Source organism: Acomys russatus, chromosome 8 (genome assembly GCF_903995435.1).
Source record: "Acomys russatus chromosome 8, mAcoRus1.1, whole genome shotgun sequence".
Lineage (NCBI taxonomy): Eukaryota > Metazoa > Chordata > Mammalia > Rodentia > Muridae > Acomys > Acomys russatus.
The window spans coordinates 25,823,915-25,844,450 of NC_067144.1; the positions used below are offsets into that span (position 1 = coordinate 25,823,915).

General features: G+C 42.1%; 1 protein-coding gene across 4 annotated transcripts in view; it reads left to right on the forward strand.

Moving 5' to 3' along the window:
- The window catches only part of Lsamp (limbic system associated membrane protein), a 2,176,218-nt gene extending 2,159,851 nt beyond the window's left edge, over window positions 1-16,367 (forward strand). For 2 of the 4 annotated variants that reach the window (XM_051149922.1, XM_051149923.1), the window contains 2 exons: window positions 10,200-10,232; window positions 16,237-16,367. In XM_051149922.1, the coding sequence (XP_051005879.1) occupies window positions 10,200-10,232; window positions 16,237-16,334 (131 nt within the window). In that variant the 3' untranslated portion in view covers window positions 16,335-16,367. The remainder of the gene's footprint in view (window positions 1-10,199; window positions 10,233-16,236) is intronic. The other 2 variants (XM_051149924.1, XM_051149925.1) reach the window with 1 other exon arrangement.
- Window positions 16,368-20,536: the final 4,169 nt, after the last annotated feature.

The window sequence follows — 20,536 nt, forward strand, 5'->3', positions numbered from 1 at the left end:
TGGGTTGTGAGGAAGCAGCTATGTTTTCAAAAAGTTACCCCAGGGCTTGGGGAGATGCTATACTTGGATGTCAGTCGTAGTAGGAGCATACAGAAGGAGTCATAGACACAGAAACCTTGTGACTAAGATTTCCTGGAGATCAAAAAAAAAAAAAAAACAAGTCACCAAAAAGGGCCAGAGGCATAACTTCCCTTACCAAGGCCTACACTGTGGTGTTTAGTTCCACAGACACAGACACCAGGGAAAATCAGAGCACACCAATATTTTTAAGTCCCTTATCTTCTTTTTTCCAGGAGTTTTCAAACCCTAAGAAATCTCAGAGATTCACTTATTCTCTCTGCATTCAAATTACTCTGTTTCATGGTATTCGAATGTTTTTGATTTTGAAACATACAAAATGAAAACTCACATTACATGGATTAAAGACTGCTTTGAATCCCTTGGGATTTTGAGTCTAAAAATGTATGTTTAAATGGCTCTAGAATTCACAATTTAGACCTTGGAAATAGAAAGCAGGGAGTAAAACCAAAGGAAAAAAAAGTGAAACCTCTAGAGATCTATCCAAACCTTTGCATTTAATCCTTTTTTTTAGCAATTCAAATAGATGAAGGGGCAAAAAAAATCATTAAAATATACAGAGTATGTATATTTTAAAACATGGATGTTAGAATCTATTTTCGGCTTTAACAAACTAAACAGAATCAACAGCTAAGCTAACTGTCACAGCAGGAGGCTAGAGACTAAGATGGTGCCCACAGGGGCCATTGGAACATTCTAGGGACAAGGACAGAAACACATGCTTTCTCTTCAAAACCACAACCACCTGGCTGGCCAGGAGCCTCTCACTGACAACTGTGTCAAGTGAGCTTGGTTTTTGCGTATTCTAATCTCGTGTGTACTTTTCTACATTACAGACCCTGGAAAGCCTTTATTAAACTTAAGCCTGTGGGCATTCTTGGACACTTTAGTTCATTGATTACTAAAAATTAAACCTGCCAGGATGAATAAGAAACCCTCAGGATTTGAAAAACAGCAGCCTTGATGTAAGAGACTTACTGGAGCCCTCTGTTCATATCATGAGTGTGTATTCCGTAACACCCATGAGGCAGTACCCTTAGCAGCCAGCTCCTGCAGCCCTTCCTAGGACAGCCACTGGTACATCAGGCTTGCGGTCTATAAGCCTCTTGTATTGCTTTACCACCCTGCGCTGTGAAGCCATAGTCCTTAGGTTTCACCTGTGCTGCCTTCTCTTTTGCTCCATTGCCACGTGATACCTGTCGATTTAATTTTAGGGGAGGGATCCAGTCACCTTAGGTATTGCCAACCGGATGCCAAGTAACCAGAAAATGCTTTTGAAAATTTCTCCTAGATTTATTTCGTATAACGTGTAACCTGTTTATAATTATATGAAGTCCAGGAACACTTAAAATAGTAGACATTAAAACTTATTCCTCTCAAGTTCACAGCAAAAGGACAACTTTATGAGCGAAGGAACACATTCTATACCTTGGTTTGGAAGATGGTTACATAGAGATATGCAATCATCAAGACACTTCACATATTTGAGATTATTATTTATCATAATCCCGGAATTTAAAAAGAAATGTGCCAGCCAAGGACAATACAGGAGGTAAACTTTAAACCCCTTCCCAGATCTTGCCAATGGTCAGAATATTCTCCACAGTTGAGTGGAGAGTGTGATATGACTTTCTCACGTACTCTGGTGCCTCACATTTGACCATGTCCCCTGGAGGGGGAGACCTGGTGGCACTCAGAGGAAGGACAGCAGGTAGCCAAGAAGAGACTTGATACCCTATGAGCATATACAGGGGAAGGTAATCCCCCTCAGGAACAGTCATAGAGGAGGGGAATAAGGGGAAAATGGGAGGGAGGAAAGAATGGGAGGATACAAGGGATGGGATAACCATTGAGATGATACAAGAATAAATTAATAAAAAATAAATAAAAGTCAAATGAAAAAAAAAAGAAATGTGTATATAAAAAATAATAGTTTTAATTATATAATCCGGACTTGAAGAACCAGAGAAGCATTTAAGTTAGTGGTGAACCCATGACCCAGCCAATCAGAATCCTCCTTAGGACTTTGCCTGTAGATACTAGAGCCATGACCCAGCCAATCAGAATCCTCCTTAGGACTTTCCCTGTAGATACTAGAGACTATCGCAGGCACTCGGGATTCTGCGCACCACTTGCTCAACTGTCTTTACTGACGTATGTTAAGACACTGCCTGAGAATGCATTCTACCATATGTCATGTGTGGCACCTTGCCAAGATTACCCCTTCCAGCCTGGAGCATGCCTTTCTTCCTTCTGCTTGACGTGTTGGCAGCTGATGGGTCTCAGCTGAATTGCTCCTTACCCACTGCCCTCAGCTGGACACAGCAGCATGAGTGGGTGAGTAGTTGATGTGAGGATCGAGTTTATAGGTATATTCAGACCACGGAACTCCAGATGTATCTGGGCTTAGAGTTCCTCACGGAACTGGTCCCCTTCCTCCCTCCATCCAACCCCACTTCCTTTAGTCCTTTCCCTCATGCTAATATTGAGAGTGCCTCCCAGTTAATTTCCTATGCAGGCCCTGCACGTGCTTCCTCAGTCTCTGTGAGTTCATATGTGCACCATCCTTGTGAAGTAGGGGGCCTTGCTTGCTTGGTGTCCTCCATCTCCTCTGCCCCTTACACTCTTTGTTCCTCCTCTTCTGCAGGGTTCGGTGATCCCTGGGGAGAAGGATTTATTGGAAATATTCCCTTTAGGAATGGGAGTTCCAAGGTCTCTCACTCCCTACATAACGTCCGGTGCTGGGTTTCTGTATTTGTTCCCATTGGCTAGGAAAGGAAACTTCTCTGGTGACGGCTGAACAGGGCACTGATCTGTGAGGATAGGAGAATGATGATAGGAGCCATTGTATTGCTACATTCTCTTAGTTGAACAGTAGTTTTTGGTATTGCCTCAGATTCTTGGGCTACCTAGTCTCAGGTTCTTGGTCCCCCAAGCAATGTTAGGTACAGGTTCCATCTTCCAGAGTGGGCCTTAAGTCAAGTCAGATATTAGTTGGCAACTCCCCCAATCTTTGTTCAACTATTTTACAAGCATTTCTGGTAGGCAAGACACCATTGTAGATCAAAGGCTTTTATAGCTGGGCTGGTGTTTATGTCTCTCCTTTAGTCATACACAGAGTACCTTCCTGTACCAAAGATGCTAGCCCAAAAGCTCTATGTAGGCACCAGGTCCATTTCTCCATATTCAATGAGTTGTGTAGGTGTTGTCATCAGCAATGTGGCCTTGCCGTCAGTTTGTGCAAATATAGTCTTCGCAATAGCTTGGGTTGTTTGGAGGTTCCCACTGAACCCTTCCATTCAATAGCTGAGTTAAATGCAAGCCATTCCCACTACATACACCAAATGAAAATTTCATTTAGTGACAAGAGATGTCCAGCTGGTGCTCTGTCTCCCCCATTACTTGGTGATGTCATTTAGATCACCTTCTTATTGTGTATATATTTTAGGAAGCTTCTATTGTCTTAAGTTTCCATACTGCTCCTCAAGTATTTTTAATTCATCATGTGCTGTCTATAGTTTCCTATTTTGAAAATAAATATAATACATCCTTACTGACAGAAGAGTTTCAAAATTCTAGAGGTACAGAAATGAACATGGAAATGACATTATTGATATGATATAAATGAACATCTCATCTAAGTATTCATATTGTCCACATCCTATGAATGAACCGTCCCTATTTACCACCTACTCTAAGGCTTACACAAGGCTGAGTGAAGGGGGGTGAGCAGCAGCCTCCCGCTGTGCAGCCCTCTGACCACAGCGTGATCCTAGTTTCTATCCCCCATGTTGCTTCCAGGACTGTCTGTAAGAGACTCCCTTAGATTTGGGAACACCTCCTTTCTCCCTTTACACTAAATATTAGTATTTTCCCTTTTGTAGATTTATTTCTTCTATTTTTTTTTTTAGATTTATTTATTTATTAAGTATACAGTGCTCTGCCTGCATGTATGCCTGCATGCCAGAAGAGGGCACCAGATCTCATTATAGATGGTTGTGAGCCATCATGTGGTTGCTGGGAATAGAACTCAGGACCTCTGGAAGAGCAGCCAGTGCTCATAACTTCTGAGCCATCTTTCCAGCCCTATTTCTTCTATATTTTTTTAAAAAGCAAACTAAAGTGATAAAAATCACCTCACTTTTAGAAGCGCTTTTTGCATTCTATTCATCGTATAGTGTTTGGTTTGTGGAGGTTTGATGGTCCAACTGGTAAGAATAAAGAAGGCTCAAATGTTTTGTCCACACTTTATAACAAACTATGTCTGTATTAGTTTTAGTCCAGGCTTATTTATTCACTCGTTGTGTCTAGGATTATAATATTCTGTTAAGTTTGCACCATTATCTCTTCCTTTAACCAGCTGCAGATCTTTTCTGCCGATGGTCAACTATACAGAGCAAAGCCCTCTTAGGTACTCAAAAGCGAAGTGTGGGATTCCATTTTGACTAGAGTCTAGTTAAGGGACTTTGACTTCCTTTCTCAGATTCTGATGACATGGTAGGATTTCTCTGTTCTTTTGGCACTGGCTCTAGTTATGGAAACATCAGTCCTCTTATAACCTGGCCCCTCACAACCTCTGACTGAGAGTGGAGCTAAGTAGTGGGGGCCTTGCCTGGCCTCTATGAGACCTGGGGTTTTATTGCTCTGCAATAACCAACAGTGATGGGACAGCCTCAAGCTTGAGGGGCAGGTCACTTTCTGATATGGCTTTTTCCTCTCTTGCCTACACCCAGAACAGTTCTCAGAGACCAATATTCTAGAAATATTAGACACTAAGATTTATACAAATTGAATATCACACATGGAAGAAATCAAAAGCTCTAACAATACAAATAGGAATCACAGGGCATATCTTTTTCTGTGGCAAAAGGAAAAATAATCATACTTGGAGGCAGAAGCCGCTAATCCCTAAAGCCTCGGAGTAGAGAAGAAGCCCATGAGAAAGAAACTAATAACTTCCAAAGTGTGGCTTTCAAAATTGAATTAATAAAAATGTCCCTCTTTTAAGCCACTATAATAATAAAGGTTTTATTTTTCAAAACCTTGACACACACATAATGTCAGAGAGCATCTCTACAGAGGAACCTTGCAAATGTTAGGCTCTGAGGCCTTGGTGTCAGCAAAGGAAGGAGTGTAAAGGTTGGAGCCCCCAGCCCCCCACACTTTACCATTTTCATTGACCACCCTAGTGATTTCAACCACATCTCTTACCTATCACTTTCAGGCAACCAGAAGACAAAGCCCCTGTCCATTGTGGACCCTCTCTCCAGAAAATTAACTCTGACCAAGAAAAAGTATAGGAAGTCAGCTACCAATGCGTTATTTTCAAACCTGCAGCAAATGCAGCAGAACACTGGCCTGGCAGAAAGAGCCGTGCCATAGAGGAGGACTGATTATTCCCATATTCAGATACATGGGCATTGGGTAACAAATGAGATACCTATATTCAAATAAATACCTAGATTTAGAACCACTGTGCAAACAGTCTCAAGCCCCACAGGACCCCTGCATGTAACCAGCGATGGATGACCGGCAGTGAGCTGTGGGCCAGAGGCTATGGTCAAGCGCCAAACCATACAGAGCTCTTCTCATCCTTAAAGTCTTGCTGTATCTGCCTCTGCCGTACACACCCCTCTCTGTCCCCACCGCCAAGGAACTCAAAAGAAGCAAAAGTCGCAGTGTTTTCAGTATCTGACAAGATATGAGAGTGCCCTATGATAACAAGAAAGTTTTCCAGTGAAATATGTCAAAATACTCACATTAGGAGAAGAGATGAAGAGAGGGAGAAAGGACAGAGCAGAGGAGAAGAAGGAAAAATACAAAGGGAGAGAGGAACACAGAGCGAATGACCAGAGGTCGAACGAAGAATAAGCTTTCTGACCTCTGACTGACAATTCTACTTTGTAAGACTTCGGTTTCCATGGGTTGTAAAGTGTTTTGTTTTTGTTTTTGTTTTGCTTGTTTGTTTGTTTGTTCTTTAAGATAAATCTCATTGTAGAAAGTTTTCTACTTTCCAGAATAGAAGAGAGAATATTCGGACCTCTTGGTCCCCTATGGCCCTTGAAATGACTAAACTCCCAGTGATGGCCTCACTCAGGGTTTGAGCCGTTGTGGTTCTGAGGCTACAATTTCTCCTTGCTAGATCCATGGCTGGGCTGGTCCCTGAGGTCTTAAGTGCCTGGTTCACTCGCTTAGTCGAGCGCTGGGGTGGTAGATGTTTAGCAAATGTGCCCTCGTCCTTAACTCGGTGCTTGAGAAATAGCAGCACGTCAGCATGGGTAAACAAGAGGCACATTTGCCCATTCCCAGAAAGAGGCTCTTCGGTGTTTGGATGATGTATTTCTTTTTCCTCTAACGTAACTGGTTCTAAAGAATGAGAAAGTCAAAAGTCAGATTAGAGCCGCGCAGTCAGCGTGAACAGCTTTTCCAAGCACTTGTCTTTCTTAGGGATGAATTCCTTTCTTTCTGCCACCTCCTCAGGAGTTAAAAAGTCAGTGATTATCAAGCAATACTGTCTGAGAATGTCTAGAACATTCTCGATACTAGGACACCCCTCTCCCGCCAAAGTTGTGTCTTTCACCCTGTGTCTGTTTATATTTCTAACCTGCACCTCTATGCCTGCCTGTTAAACATGTTTTCTGAAACAAGGTCAATATGTAGAAAGAAATATTCATGAAAAAAAAAAAAAAAACATAAAAGGCCGAGGCTGCTAGTATAGTCTCCTGAGTGTGTTCAGGGACTCCTTCCAGGAACAATATCCCTGGCAATGCAGTTTTTGTCAAGAACGTAAAAACACTTTTCGTTAGAGAAAAGGATGACTTACAGGCATTGTGTGCCAGATCATAAACGTGTCTCTAATACGAGGGAGGCCCTTTAAAAAGAGCTACATCGCACCAGCTCCAACAAGATGGAAATTACATGCCGTTTCTCTCACCGTTGCCACCTCGTGGACAGAGGTGATGCCTTCCGAAGGCACCTTGGAACATGTCCTAGTGTGACCACAAGATGGCAGCACATAACCAAGTTTTCAAAACAAGCTCAAAAATCCGCTGGATTTTCTTTTTCAGAAATTGACTAGCCAGTTCCAGAAGATGGTGAGCAGGAAACAGTTGTACAAAAATCACAAGTCTGTTCCATTTCCACAAAGGAAACTTGAATCTGGAGTTTAAAGATCTTTTCTACATAGCGCGCGCGCGCGCGCACACACACACACACACACACACACACACACACACACACACAAATCAATGTATTGCCAGAATAGGAAGGAATATCTAAAATGTAACCGTTTCTCTTTTTAAAACACTTTAAGCACTATTGTAAACACGTTCAGATATTTTGGCATAGCTACTTCATAGAGTGAAATATCTGGCAGTGTCTCGTTATATTTTTGGTAATTCTCTCTCCTTAACTGAAGAACAGGGAGAACTGTTCACCCAGCATGCCCATTGAGCACGTACAGATCCTCTCCCAAGCCTGTACCTGTGGTTCGTTCCTGCAAGCACATTTCCAGTTGCATCCTGAAGCATATGTTGTCCAACTTTCTTCCTTCTTATCTATTTTGCATGTGCCAGGGTCTCTTAGTGTTTTCCCTGCCATACTATTAACGCTCATACTGCCATGGCTCTTTCATCAGGATGTCTTTCCTCCAATACAGAAACTGTTAATAACCCCTCTAGGAGCCCACCACAAAATGGTGGCAGCCACTCTGATTTAATTGCGTGCTGAATGCAAGGAGAGCACACTGGGTAATGACCTAATCCAGGGAACAGATCTGTAAGTGCCAGGTTCATTAGACTCGTGTACAAAAGGTAAATCTAGGTCACTGAAAGGTTAAAAAGATATCGCCTGGCTTAAGTAGAGTCTTCCTGTGTGCCCTGAGCACTTGCTTAAACTTCTTTCCACAAAGACTGTGGACCAGACTTTAAAAGAGGAAAAGAAAAGAGTGACCCATAAGGCTTTCCTTGAAAATGGTCCCCTCTGGTCCAGAACCTGTTGGTTGTGTGAGTGGCATCTGCGGCTGCTTCCTAGGAAGAAATGTACTCCCTGTTTCTACGTGAACTTACAATATGTCTCATTTGTTAACTGGACTGTCTACAGACTATGCTCTTCAAATATAAAAGGGTCAGACAGGTGCCGGTGTCTCTGGGAGTCCTCAGAAGTGTACCCTGGACAGCACCAGCCATCATAACATAAGGAAACACTCAAAGTGATTCCCTCTGGAGCTAGCCAGGTCAGGGAAACCATTGTACATGCAACTTATGGAAAGGCTGGCTGGCATTCGCTTTGCTAGTGACAAGGCATAGCCAAACATTAGTGCACTTCAGACACTGGGGCAAGTACGTCCTTCTTTATAACTGCCATGATAATGCCAGAAAATGTTATACTGTTTGAGGGCTTCTCCTTATGACCACTTTGGATGGACAGATGAAAAATATGCAAGGAGAAGAAGAATATGTTGTCCCAAAACCTTAGTAACTTCGCAGGCCTGATTTCAGAAGGCTGAGCCTTGTATGTTAAATCAGATTCCCCAACTTTCTGGGTTAGGAGCATTTGGGGCATGGGTTTATTTTCTTCGTGTTTCAGTGACTCTAGATCCTCTGTTTTGGACCATTGTGCATTCAGAGTGATTGACACACACTGGACGACAGTATCAAATAATAACAGATGCAGCCCCAGACTTCATGAACTCAAGAGTCCAGGGAGATGACAACTGTCCATCACAGCATCAGATAAACACACTGGAAGTTGAGACAGAGATGACTGTGGTAGGAAATAAAAGGACCAGATGTCATCAAGGAGACCAAGTGCGGGGCTCCTCACTGGAAGTAATGACCCCACTCTGCAGGGTGACGGAGACACTAATACAGATACTATATTATCTTGGGAGAGGGAGGCTGGTTCCAGGGAGCACAAAAAGAAACCCAAGGGAAATGGCAGATTTTTCTGAGACTAGACAGGCAGGGGTGGTGCAGGGAGCCACAGACATCAAGCTATGGATTGAGTCTTTACCCTGGAAGCCACAAAAACCAAAGAAAAGAAATGGAGGCAGGGCTGTAAGATGGCAGCAGGCTCTCTGTGACTGAAGGCACCAGGCATTTTACTTTTCATGCTAGATTGTGTTACTGCAGGTCTGGGTCCTGGTGGTCACAGAGACAAAAAGGTCTAGATCTCACCACCAGTGTTGGCTTCCATATACACTCAATTATTTATAGTTGGTCGTCCTGAAATAGAAAATGAGATCCTGTAGAAATTTTACTCATTTACTTTCCAAAGGTAAAGGAGTCTTTTGAATCATTTGGCAAAGATGCTTAAAAAGAAATCCAGATATTTAACTAGTCTGATCTCATTCAAGGTTGATGGTTATTAATATGTGCAACAAGTGTTTGCTGAAAGCCACTGTATCTCCTGGTCTGTGCTAAGCGCTAGACCCAGTGGCTGGTGAGCCATGCTTTGTGGATACCCTTAGGATGTGTGTATTTTAGTGAAGAGACAAAGCTCAAGCAAGTGAGCAAACGTGTGACGTCATGCCAGGGGCTAAGCGCTCAGTAAAGGTGTGTCGAGGATCATAGAGTGCTGGGTTGGGGAAAGTGATGAGATTTCAACAGCAATGTGACTGGAACAACTGAGCAAACACCGTGGGCACCTAGAAGAACATTTCCAGAAGACAATGCAGCAACAGGGAAGCTTGAAGAAGTAGTGGGCTGACCTGCTAGATAAGGAGCTATGAGTCAATTGATACGGATGGGGACAAAGTGGCAGGATGAGGGTGGGGAATCAGACACATTCTATGGTTGCATACGGTCCAGTCAAGACTCCTTTTCTATTCTGTGATGGAGGCCTTGTTCTTGCCTATACGCATAGCAAGTAGCTTGGAGAATCAGTAGTTGCCGTTCATTTTTCGTTACTACCAATTGCTCATTTAATCTAAAAGCAAAAGGGCTCTTTCCACTTATCTACCACTCAGCCTCTACCATCATTTCTCCTACTGCCCTGTCCGCCCCACCCCGCCTGCCTTCTTCTCGTCTTCTTTCCAGTGGAGAATACCTTCATTTTTATTCTCAATTGACAAAGTTTTTGTTTTGTTTTGTTTTTGTTTTTGCTAAATGTTTCTTTTTTAGAAATTGGCACCACCGTGCACTTCAAGCAAAAAGGTATGGTTCCTGTTTATAAATGCCTTCTAGACATTCGTTAAGATTTCATAGCAATATACTGTGTTCTTATGAACTTGAGTTTGATGTAGCATCGGGATTTGTGATAAAAATCTTCAATGACACAGTTAGCAACATTTTTTCCCCAAGTTGTGAACATACTTGTTAACAAAGAGTCCCCAATCAGACTCATGGCCCAGGTAGTGCCTTTGACAGTGACTCGCTTTAAAATCCCTTGGCTAAAGCAAGTTATTTTGTTCCCTGTTGTCCCCTCTCCCATTTCGTATGCAACTTCACCTCAAGTGTCTGTCTATGCTTAACCCCACAGAGCTCATTTGTCACTACTCAGTGGCAAAGCTTTCAGAATTTTCCAGTCACTTGCTGACTATTCAAGTAAATGCATTGCTGGGCTCTGACACCTGCATCCGGCATAGCAGCTAAGCAGCAACTCCAGAAATGAGGCATGCAAGCGGTTAACATCTCCACCCTGCCTCGGTTCGCTTGGCTCTTTAACCCTCACTTGCCACAGCTTACCTGGACTTCTGAATCCCCAGAAAAGGCAGTTTCATGCTTGTCATGTACTCCCATTTAGCCACGTGACACACAGTCTACACTCTTACCTCCACAAGGACAGGGCAAGACTGTCAAATGACCCCTATAAGACTTGCCTCTGCATACACTAGATCAACCTCACGTTCATGGCCCATCCCTAGACAAGCACTAGGAAAGCAGGCATGGGACCAGATGTCACCGTCATTCATGTCCTCCTGGTCATCGCTTCCCTGTCAGTTGCCTCTCATGAAAATTGCTTTCCTTCTAGATCCCAAAAGGGTGTGACAATCATGGTCACCACTAGTAGTTAAAACGTATGGGGTGTGGGGTGGGATTCATGTCCCTCTGCATCCAAAAGCCAGAGGGGTTGTACGGCTACCTAGACCTACACCCTGTTCGAGGCCTCTCCTTGCAGGTTATCGCTGTCTCAGCAGGTAAGAGGTAGCAGGAACATACTCCTAAGACAGGACTCTTTGAAGCAAGAAGACATAAAACATTAATACCCTCTTTTAGCCTTTCTTCTCTCCCCAGTGATATGATTACGAATTACGCATTAATTTGCCTTGTGGCACCTGTGAAACTGCAAGACTTTGATGTCGGTGATGGCATCAGGTATAATGTTTTTATTCACAATGAGGTGGCAGTATTTTCTTCATAAGTGGTGTGGGAAAGTATTTGATAGTAGGGATTTTTGTCTTTGTTTTCTGTTTTTTTTTTTTTTTTTTTTTTTTTCTGTGTAGCCTTGGCTGTCCTGGACTCACTTTGTAGACCAGGCTGGCCTCGAACTCACAGCGATCCGCCTGCCTCTGCCTCCCGAGTGCTGGGATTAAAGGCGTGCGCCATTATTTTTTGTTTTGTTTTTGTTTCTTTTTTGAGTCTGGGTCTCATGGTTTCAGGATGACTTTAAACTCACACGTACCAAGTTGGCCATAAACTCCTATCCTCCTGCCTCCACTTCCGAGTCATGGTACTACAATCACGCTCCACCATGACTGCTATGAGGAGAAAGATGTGTTCCTACTAAGTTTCTTATAAGAGGGCTTCATCTGACCAAAATCTCACTTTCTGAAGAGTAAAGATTGAACGTAAAGTCGGGAAAAGCCCACATTTAAAGTCCAGTATTCAAAACCAATGCCATCTCTCCTCTCATCTGCTCCAGTCTAGGCAGCAATAGACTTCAAACCTTAATTCACACAGAGGAAACTGTACTAACAGTAAAAGGACAGCAGGTGGCGGCAGAGTAAACGTTATCACACTTGCTTTCAACATGGCTTCCCAAGCCACCAAAGGATCCAGCCTGTGTAGATCACACAAAACAGAAATATTTTGGAGATTGCTGAGCTCCATTATCCAACTTTTTTCTTTCATAAACTGTTTAAAAATTTTTTCTATTAGCCTTTGACAATTCCAAAATTTTTCTTTGTGTATAATTGAAACACAAACATATTAACACTGATTCTAATTTATTTTCTGCTGAAATGGATACCCAGGGATAGTTGTGGACATGGTTAAAGATGAATTTGAATAAATCTAGTCACAGTGGAAAAAGACAAGGAAACCACCACTTGTCTGTGAATTAAAAAGCATCTCCAAAATAGACCTTTGAAGAAAAGACTTTGTCCAATCTTTGAGACTTTACAGAAAGGAAAAGCAATAAGATTAGAATCCTATACCATCCATAGAGAAACTTGCCCAAAAATTCTATTCTTCAATCTCAGGATGTTTAATAAACTTTGCCATAAATTACAGGTTTTGCTCTTCTTAAACACTGTCAGAATAAGTTGCGATCTAGTATTCACCTGAGTGGGAGACCCTTGGGAATGCTGACCTGTGACTTATTATTTTGCTGCAGGTAAATTTTTCCTTTCACTAGTAGTAAACCTGAAAAAGCTCCAAACTGCTACAGGCTCAGTGGCTCGGTTGGTAAAGTCACCTGCTGCCAAGCCCAAAGACCTGAGTTTGGTCCCTGGAACTCACATGAGCAAAGAGGAGAATTAGCTGCCATTACATATCCTCTGAACACACGCGCGCGCGCGCGCACACACACACACACAATGGGATGCAAACATGCATACACACACACACACACACATTAAATAAATAAAAGAGTTTGTTTTCTCTTTACACCTGATGCAAATCACATACATCTTTTATTCAGGTTGGCATTTCATTCATTTCTGAAACCAAACTTTCTGCATTGTGAATACTATATTGATATTTAAGAAACACCACACATACCAGCATGTGCACATGTACATAATGCCCATGTAGGATATGGTTAAATCTCATGGTGTGATTGTTGTCTGTGAGAACCATGTTAGCAAGCTTTGGAACTGTTTCCATTTGCCTATCTATTCGTAAGGCTGTTATGTTTGCAGACTTGGGCTTTCATTATATCTGTCAGTATAGGAAAGCACTTGCTGAGCGTGGCCATCTGGCACAGGAACTAAGATTTATCATTTGCATTTCAACAAATAAGCAGATCTCATAGCTACGAACTAAACCATAATTAATGATTTGGTGGATTATTTTGAACTAGCCATTAACTGGAGTAGTCGCTTAGGCCATGGTATGCATCTATAATTGCATGCCAACTTGTGATAATTCCCCAACTGTTACTCACTTACAGTATTCCTCAATTCTGTTTTACTCTTAAAAATAATTATAGCAAGAGCAAACCACATAAGCACATTAAATGGCTAGAAGAGAACTTAATAAATAATAATAAAGGCAAAGGTGTCTTTACCAGATACACACAAGGCATTTCAAATGTATAACAAGACTATCAAGAATAAAATAAAAAAACTATTGATATGCATGATGGGAATTCCTATTACAACATAGAATAGCATGTGAAAGCAGTAGTTAACTTTGTATTCTGTATTTCAAAAGACCAAGAATAATATATATATATATATATATATATATATATATATATATATATATATGTATGTATGTATCTGTAGTGCATATAAACTTCCCTATGTGGGTAGATGGATAGGTAAATCGTAGATGACACATGGATATGCATTAATAAGAATGCTGAGTTTAAAATCTTTATCTAGCTTCCTAAGAGTATATATTATGCATTTCAATATTAGAACTCTTGCTTTCTTAAATACTTCCTACCATTTGAATAAAAAGAAAAATCTACGTCTCTTAGCTGTCTATGGATTCTACTCAATCCTGAGATGTCAAGAAAACAATGCAACCTGTCCTAGCACTAACAATGAGACTACAGGGGGGAAAATGAATCAGGCTTTTTCAATTAATATATTTCCTGCTATCCCCAGAGCAAAGCAGAAATCATTTGGGCATATGAGGCCTTAATTTTTATGCAGTTTTTCTCTATTCTGAAAGCCTTTCTGGTACATCAATACAGACAACTGTGCCAGTGAACTCATACCACCTAATATAGAGACAGCTACTAGAAGATATGAGAGAAAAGGTTTGCTACCAAGGCAAGAGGCCTGGGAGGTTGACAATACCAAGCATCCAGAAAGTGTGGTGGGGACCAGGGGAGGTCACTGCAGACATTGCCTGGAGTATCAGGACGCCTGGACATCAGAGGCTGGTGAACAATTACTACAGGCAGTTTGAACCTCAACCCTCATGAGTCTAGACCAGAAGGTGGCCAGGGTGTCTTTTATTAATATGATACCCTAGACTTTCAGGAAACCGCAGAATGAGTTGTTTGACTAGAATTGATGGATAGTTAACATGTTTATCTGGTTTCCATGGTTTTATACCAGGCAAAGCTCATTTTGCATAACTGAAAGGCTCAAAGTTTGCATATGTTCATATTTTTATATTAAGCAATATTCTGTGGCACTCTAGCCAAAATATCTTATACTTAAAAAAAAAAAATAAGGCAGATACTGTCTCCATCTTCTTGTAGTTTTGTCTGGATTAACCATTGTTTTACCAGAATTTCACTCCCCAAATGTTTAATCAAGACACTCGCTGCTGTGTTTCACTGCTGAAACTCACCATGTGGTGGTGACAAAGACTCTGGAGTCACACAACAAGGTTAAGTACTCAGCCGCCCTGTTGATGAGTGGCAGAAATATTGCTGTGGATGTAATTTCTCTCTTCTTTTGATATTGCACTGGAAAACATGACTTGTTACAGTATATTTATAGTCTTGTTTACCAAGCACACATGACAATACATTGCCTTATCATTCAGTTGTTTACTGGTTCTGTTTTGTTTTTATTGTTGCTTTTGCTATTTACACAGAAAATAGATTAGAAAGGCATTCTTGAATTCAGTCTTTTTCCTTGCTACACTCCTTGCAGTCCTGGGTTTTTTAAGTAGTTTGGTAGAAAGCCATACACTAGATGATGCTTCCTTTGTCCTTGCACACCACCAGTTTCACACACACACATATACACTCACTCACACAGAATCTGCATAAGTGGCACACACAACTTCGAAGTGACCCATAATTACAGTCCTGTCAGTTTCTATTTTAAGTACCCTTGTCTACACACCGTCACCTTAAAATCAAAGTCTCTTCAGTGGAAATTTTTAACAATTTTTCTTTCAATGAAATATGACCACAGCTACACAAAAGGAGGAAATATGACAAGAAGTGTGGGTGATGAGCTCAGAAGTCAGACCTACCATTTCTGCCTCAGCGTAACTCATACCATCTGCACACAAATCCTCAACCCTCTCCTCTCCACCCCACTGTGCCTCTCAGACCCAAACCCCTATCACCCACAGTCTGCCCCATTGGCACCCCGAGCAACCCTGAGTGACATTCAAGGATCAGTTTCCTGTGAGGTCCATTCTTAGTCACCCGAGGTTTGAATCTGTCCTTGAGCCTCGCTAGTCTCCCAGGTTTCTTGTCTTTGGTTTTTTCCTTAGTTTTTAAGGTGACACATTTAGGCAGGAGGACCTTTGCTTCTTCATGTGACTCTACGACTTTTTGTTTTTTACCTTGCTAATGTGCCACCTGTGCATAAATGCCACTTTATAATAGTCCCCTCCCCCACCCTGTTAAAGAAAAAATAATAATTCTCTCTCACCCATGATACACAGAAGTTGGAATCTAATGATTGATGCCATCTGAGACTGATGGAGCTCTGTGGTATGTCTGTAGGGAGAGCCTGTGTTTGGCTTCTGAAGGATCTACCCTGATGCTTTCAATCTTAAGCCATGCTGGCTTCACAGTAATCACGTGGAGAGCCAGGGAGAGAAGCGTGGCCCAACACCATCATGACAGCCACCTCAGCAGCTTCTCAAGCAGGAGCAGTTTCATACTTACAATAAACCAGACATCTTCACATGCTTGGACCTCAGAAAGGGTGGGGCTTAAAAAAAAACGGCAACCATCCTGAGCACAGACAACTAGACATCAGTCCCTGGCCACCTCTGCTCAGCTGAAAGTGAAACTGGCCAAAGGTGCTTACTTTCTTCTCTCTCTCTCTCTCTCCCTTTTGCTCTACAGGACCCGGGTCGGTGAGAGGAATCAACGGATCCATCAGTCTGGCCGTACCACTGTGGCTGCTGGCAGCATCCCTGCTCTGCCTTCTCAGCAAATGTTAATAGAATAAAAATTTAAAAATAATCACAAAAAAACACACACAAAAATGCGTCACACAGATACAGAGAGAGAGAGAGAGCAAAATGGGGGAGGGAGACTATTGTTTCACAATATTGTGTGTTTATAAATGAAGGGGGAATAGAAAAATGAAGTGAATACAACACTAAAAACAAATGTCAGGTCCATCAATAAAAATCTGAGTATAATTTAGGGTGGGAAAACCTCTCCCAGAATATGTGTCTATCTTCTAAGCAAACGGCTGCTGTGTCAAGACTCCATCATGCTAAGGACACCTGATGTACACATGAGACTTCTCCAGCAGTACCAGATGGAGAGTAATAGCCCCACACTTGATCCTCCCTTCATTCATGTTCATCTGTGGGGAAAAAAGATGGTCTTGCCTTTGGTGTTTATATTTCCATAATTGTTTTACTCTGTTTTTTTTCATTTGAGCTGATGTGTAGCCATTTTGGACTATCAAAGGAAACCTGCGTTGAGCCTTTCTCGGGCGCTCCTGCCTCCACCCCCTCTCCAACTTTTAAGAACATCCCCTTTCCCTCCAGTGTGCTCTGTCCCCACCACACCCATCCCAAACATTCCCCCTTTCTCTACCCCCACCTCTCTTTACCCCAGCAACCCAGGAACACTAGATGCGCCGCAAATGCTAGGAAGTGCCATGTTCATTTTCTCCACTGTGCGCGTGTGCTCAAGTCTCTCGCTCTCACGTAGGTGTACATGTGCGTGAGCGTGTATGTGTCTCTCTCTAAAGCATGCCAAGGGAATGGTCCATGTGTACATAGACTCATTGTGCTGTAGATACTGTCCTGCATTGTAATTGTGAGATGCGGCTGTAACGAGTTGCTGGGGGAGATGGCTGGGTGGTAGGCAAGGAGCAGAAGCCCATCCCCCACCCCCATTCATGGCAGTCAAACCAAGCTGTGCTCCTTCTAAGGGCAGGGCCACATACCCCTCCTAGTCCCATTTTCAGAACCCAGTTGGGAGTCATTCAGAAGATCACTGTAAATGAAAGTGCCTACTATCAATGGGGTGAGCAGATGGGGAACAGATCGGTGGCCCAGATGACATGACCTAGGAGAGGAAGATGGTCTCTGATTTCACAAGCTGGAGTATTCATAAATTCCATAGCTTTACATAGGCTGAGCCCCACTGTAGAAATGAGCAGCAGCATGTATTGAGCAAATCTCCAGAAACAAGTGGGTCTCTGAATGGTGACCTCCCCCAAGGGAAGGAAGAGCCCATGAAGATCCCAAGCAGGCCTGCGTTGCGCCTTCACTAATCTCCAAACACTGCATTTGCCCCATGATGCCCCTAATCAGAGGTTGTTGCCCCAATAAAATATTATGAATGAGGCATGATGCCCAAGTCTTCAGTAGAGGCTGCTAAACCTCTCCGGCCTCGTATTGGCCATCACATAATAGGAGTTCCAGGCTTTGTTCTTCATTGTGGATTTTGATTCTTGAGTTCTAGGCTAACATTTTCTTGGCTTCCTGCTCCACTGAGGATGTGTGTGGTGCCATGGTCCATGGAGCCCAGTCAGTATCCTAAGCCAGGCCCCTGGGGTGCGGGTTGCACTCACTTTCTCTCCTCTCTTTAGATGTATAACCGTGAGGCTTATCTTGACACTGACACTGAAGCCTAAGGTAATTGCTCAGCCATAAGGTCTGGGCAACTTGTGGTGATGGGTGAAGGCAGCAGTTGTATGAGCATCCCAAAGCCCTGCATCATAATATCACCAACTGTGTTCTCCCAGGGGAGGTCCTACAGGAAGGCTGCCTCTCTGTATATGCGTGCCTCTCTGTATATGCATATTTTTGTTAGGGAACCAGCCAGCACTTTCCCTTACAACTATAGAGACTATAGAGGCACTCAAAGTGGTTCACCCTAGCAAAGGATGAAGGATTATTGTTGAGGTCGTAATGTGATGCTATCTCACAGAGCCAATGCTCATTGAATTTTCTAACCTGTGAAATGGCTGTCACATGATTCAAAATGAAGGGAAAGAAGGAGGAAAGGAAGGAAAGAAAGGAAAGGAGAAAGGGAAGGGAAGGAGGGAGCAGGGAGGGAGCAAAGAAGGAATTTGAACAGTATTTTATATTTCTTCACGGTTTGCAGTTTTGACATGAAACAGAGGGCAGGCAGGGCTCAATATGGTAAGAGTGTTTATGGAAAATCAAGAGATAGGATAGTAATCCTATCCATGAGGGTAGCTACTAGAACACAGGGAAGGTGTGCCATATTCCGACATGGTTTGTTGGCAATCAAGGGTTTCTCTAGCAGTCTAGTCCTCTTTCTACAAGAACCGAAGGATATACTTTTCCTATGTTAAAGAGGTATCCCCATCCTTAAGTAAAACCTTAGAAGACTGCATGCTGGTATAGATGGAAGGAATAAAGAAAGAAGAGTTAACTCAGCATCATTATTATGAGTTTCAGAAATAGATCTCTATAACATATCACAGCCTTTAACCGTTCACCTGGACTTCACGGTCCCTGTCCTACTATAAGGACCAGCAAGCACTGGGTTTTGTGGGAGGAGTCACATGGAGGACAGGGCAACCCTCTTTGAAGCAAGATTAGAATCACTGCAAAGGCCAGAGGACCTAGACCAAGAAGTCCTACAATTGACAGAAAAATTCATCACATTGATATAGATCTCTCGTGTGATCCATTTGTTGGCAATCAAAGTACTGAGCCCAAAACAAGTTACTGGAAAAAAAAAAATAGGTAGTGAGGAGTGGAACGCATCCATTTTTCTGGACCACTCCTGTATTTCATGTTCTTTGTATACAAAGTGAAGTCACACCATTCATAAAACAAAACCTTTAGCCTCAGTTTTTTATTTTAAAAGTAGAAATAACCTTGGCCCAGGGCCTGCCCCCAAAGAAAGAGAACTATCCTGGCTTCTACAACTTAATAATTATCTATTCTTTGTGTAGTTGTTCATGAAAACTGCTTCGCCCAGTGGGAGGAACGTTGTTCTTGTAAAACTTAAAATCACTCTGTCTGAAAAGAATAACAGCTTATGGAAAAATAGACGTGTTTTCTGTTCCTGTTGGGGAGGATTTTCCCCTCAGCTCTTGCCTTCTCTTCCAAGTCAGACAGGCATTTCCCCCTTACCATGAACATTTTTTTTCTTCATAGACAACTGGGGCTATTCAAAGAGACCTTATACCAATACTCGTGATTTTCACGTTCTTGGAGGATGGAAACAAAAGGTCGTATCTCCTCGTTTCTCCTCCAAAGATAGACTTTACCTCCTCTGCCTAGAGAAACTAAAGTCCTCAGCAGGAGACTGCTGTGTGAGCTCCTACTTCTCAGCCCACAGTCACAGGGTCCTCTTCGAGATGACTGCAATGTGACAACTTCTATTGGCTAGTCTTCCAAAATTTTTAATTTTGTTCTATACAGGCTGTGGATTCTTTGTGCAAAAATTAATAATGATTAATAATATATATGTGTTTGTATTGCTTTAAGTCTTATCTTTACAAATGATATATTTACAATAATGTATGTATTGTAAGAAAAATTTAGAGCAATTGTTTAAACTTTAAAGGAAGAGAGGTACTGAATTTGGTTTTTTTTTTTTTTTTTTTTTTTTTTTTTTTTTTTTTTTTAAAGAGCAATGCTTCATTTAGAAAGACAGGGATGCCCGTTTGTCCATTTTGTAGTTGTTGTTTAGAAGAAATTTGCTGAAGAGACCACATGCTATTTGACTAACCATGTCCTCATGTTTTTCTTCTCACAAATTCTCAGCCTGGATTTAGTCTTGGTTCCCCTGCAAAGTGCCAGTTTTGATAACAATGTAAGTGCAATGTTATATCTGACCTAAAAAGCTATTAAAATTCTGAAGACAAGTAAACATACCATTAAAAAAATGTGAGATAGGCCCCAAGTTAAGAAACACAAGCCTACTTCAGGAAGTCTCTTTCTTGCTTAAGTATTTGAAATGTTTCTCCTGCAGAGACTTAGTCTACGCAAGTGATGTAAATTCCCCATTATGGTTGATATCATATCTGTAAACATCTCACTAAATGCAAAATGAAGTTCACATTTACGTGCATGCCAGTGGGAAGAAAAGTAAACTATTCTCATTTGCACTTAGCTATGCTGTTCAAATGTCACCAACTGAACCTCAAGAAAGAATTTGGGTTTACCCACAATGTATATCGCTATCCTCCTGGCAA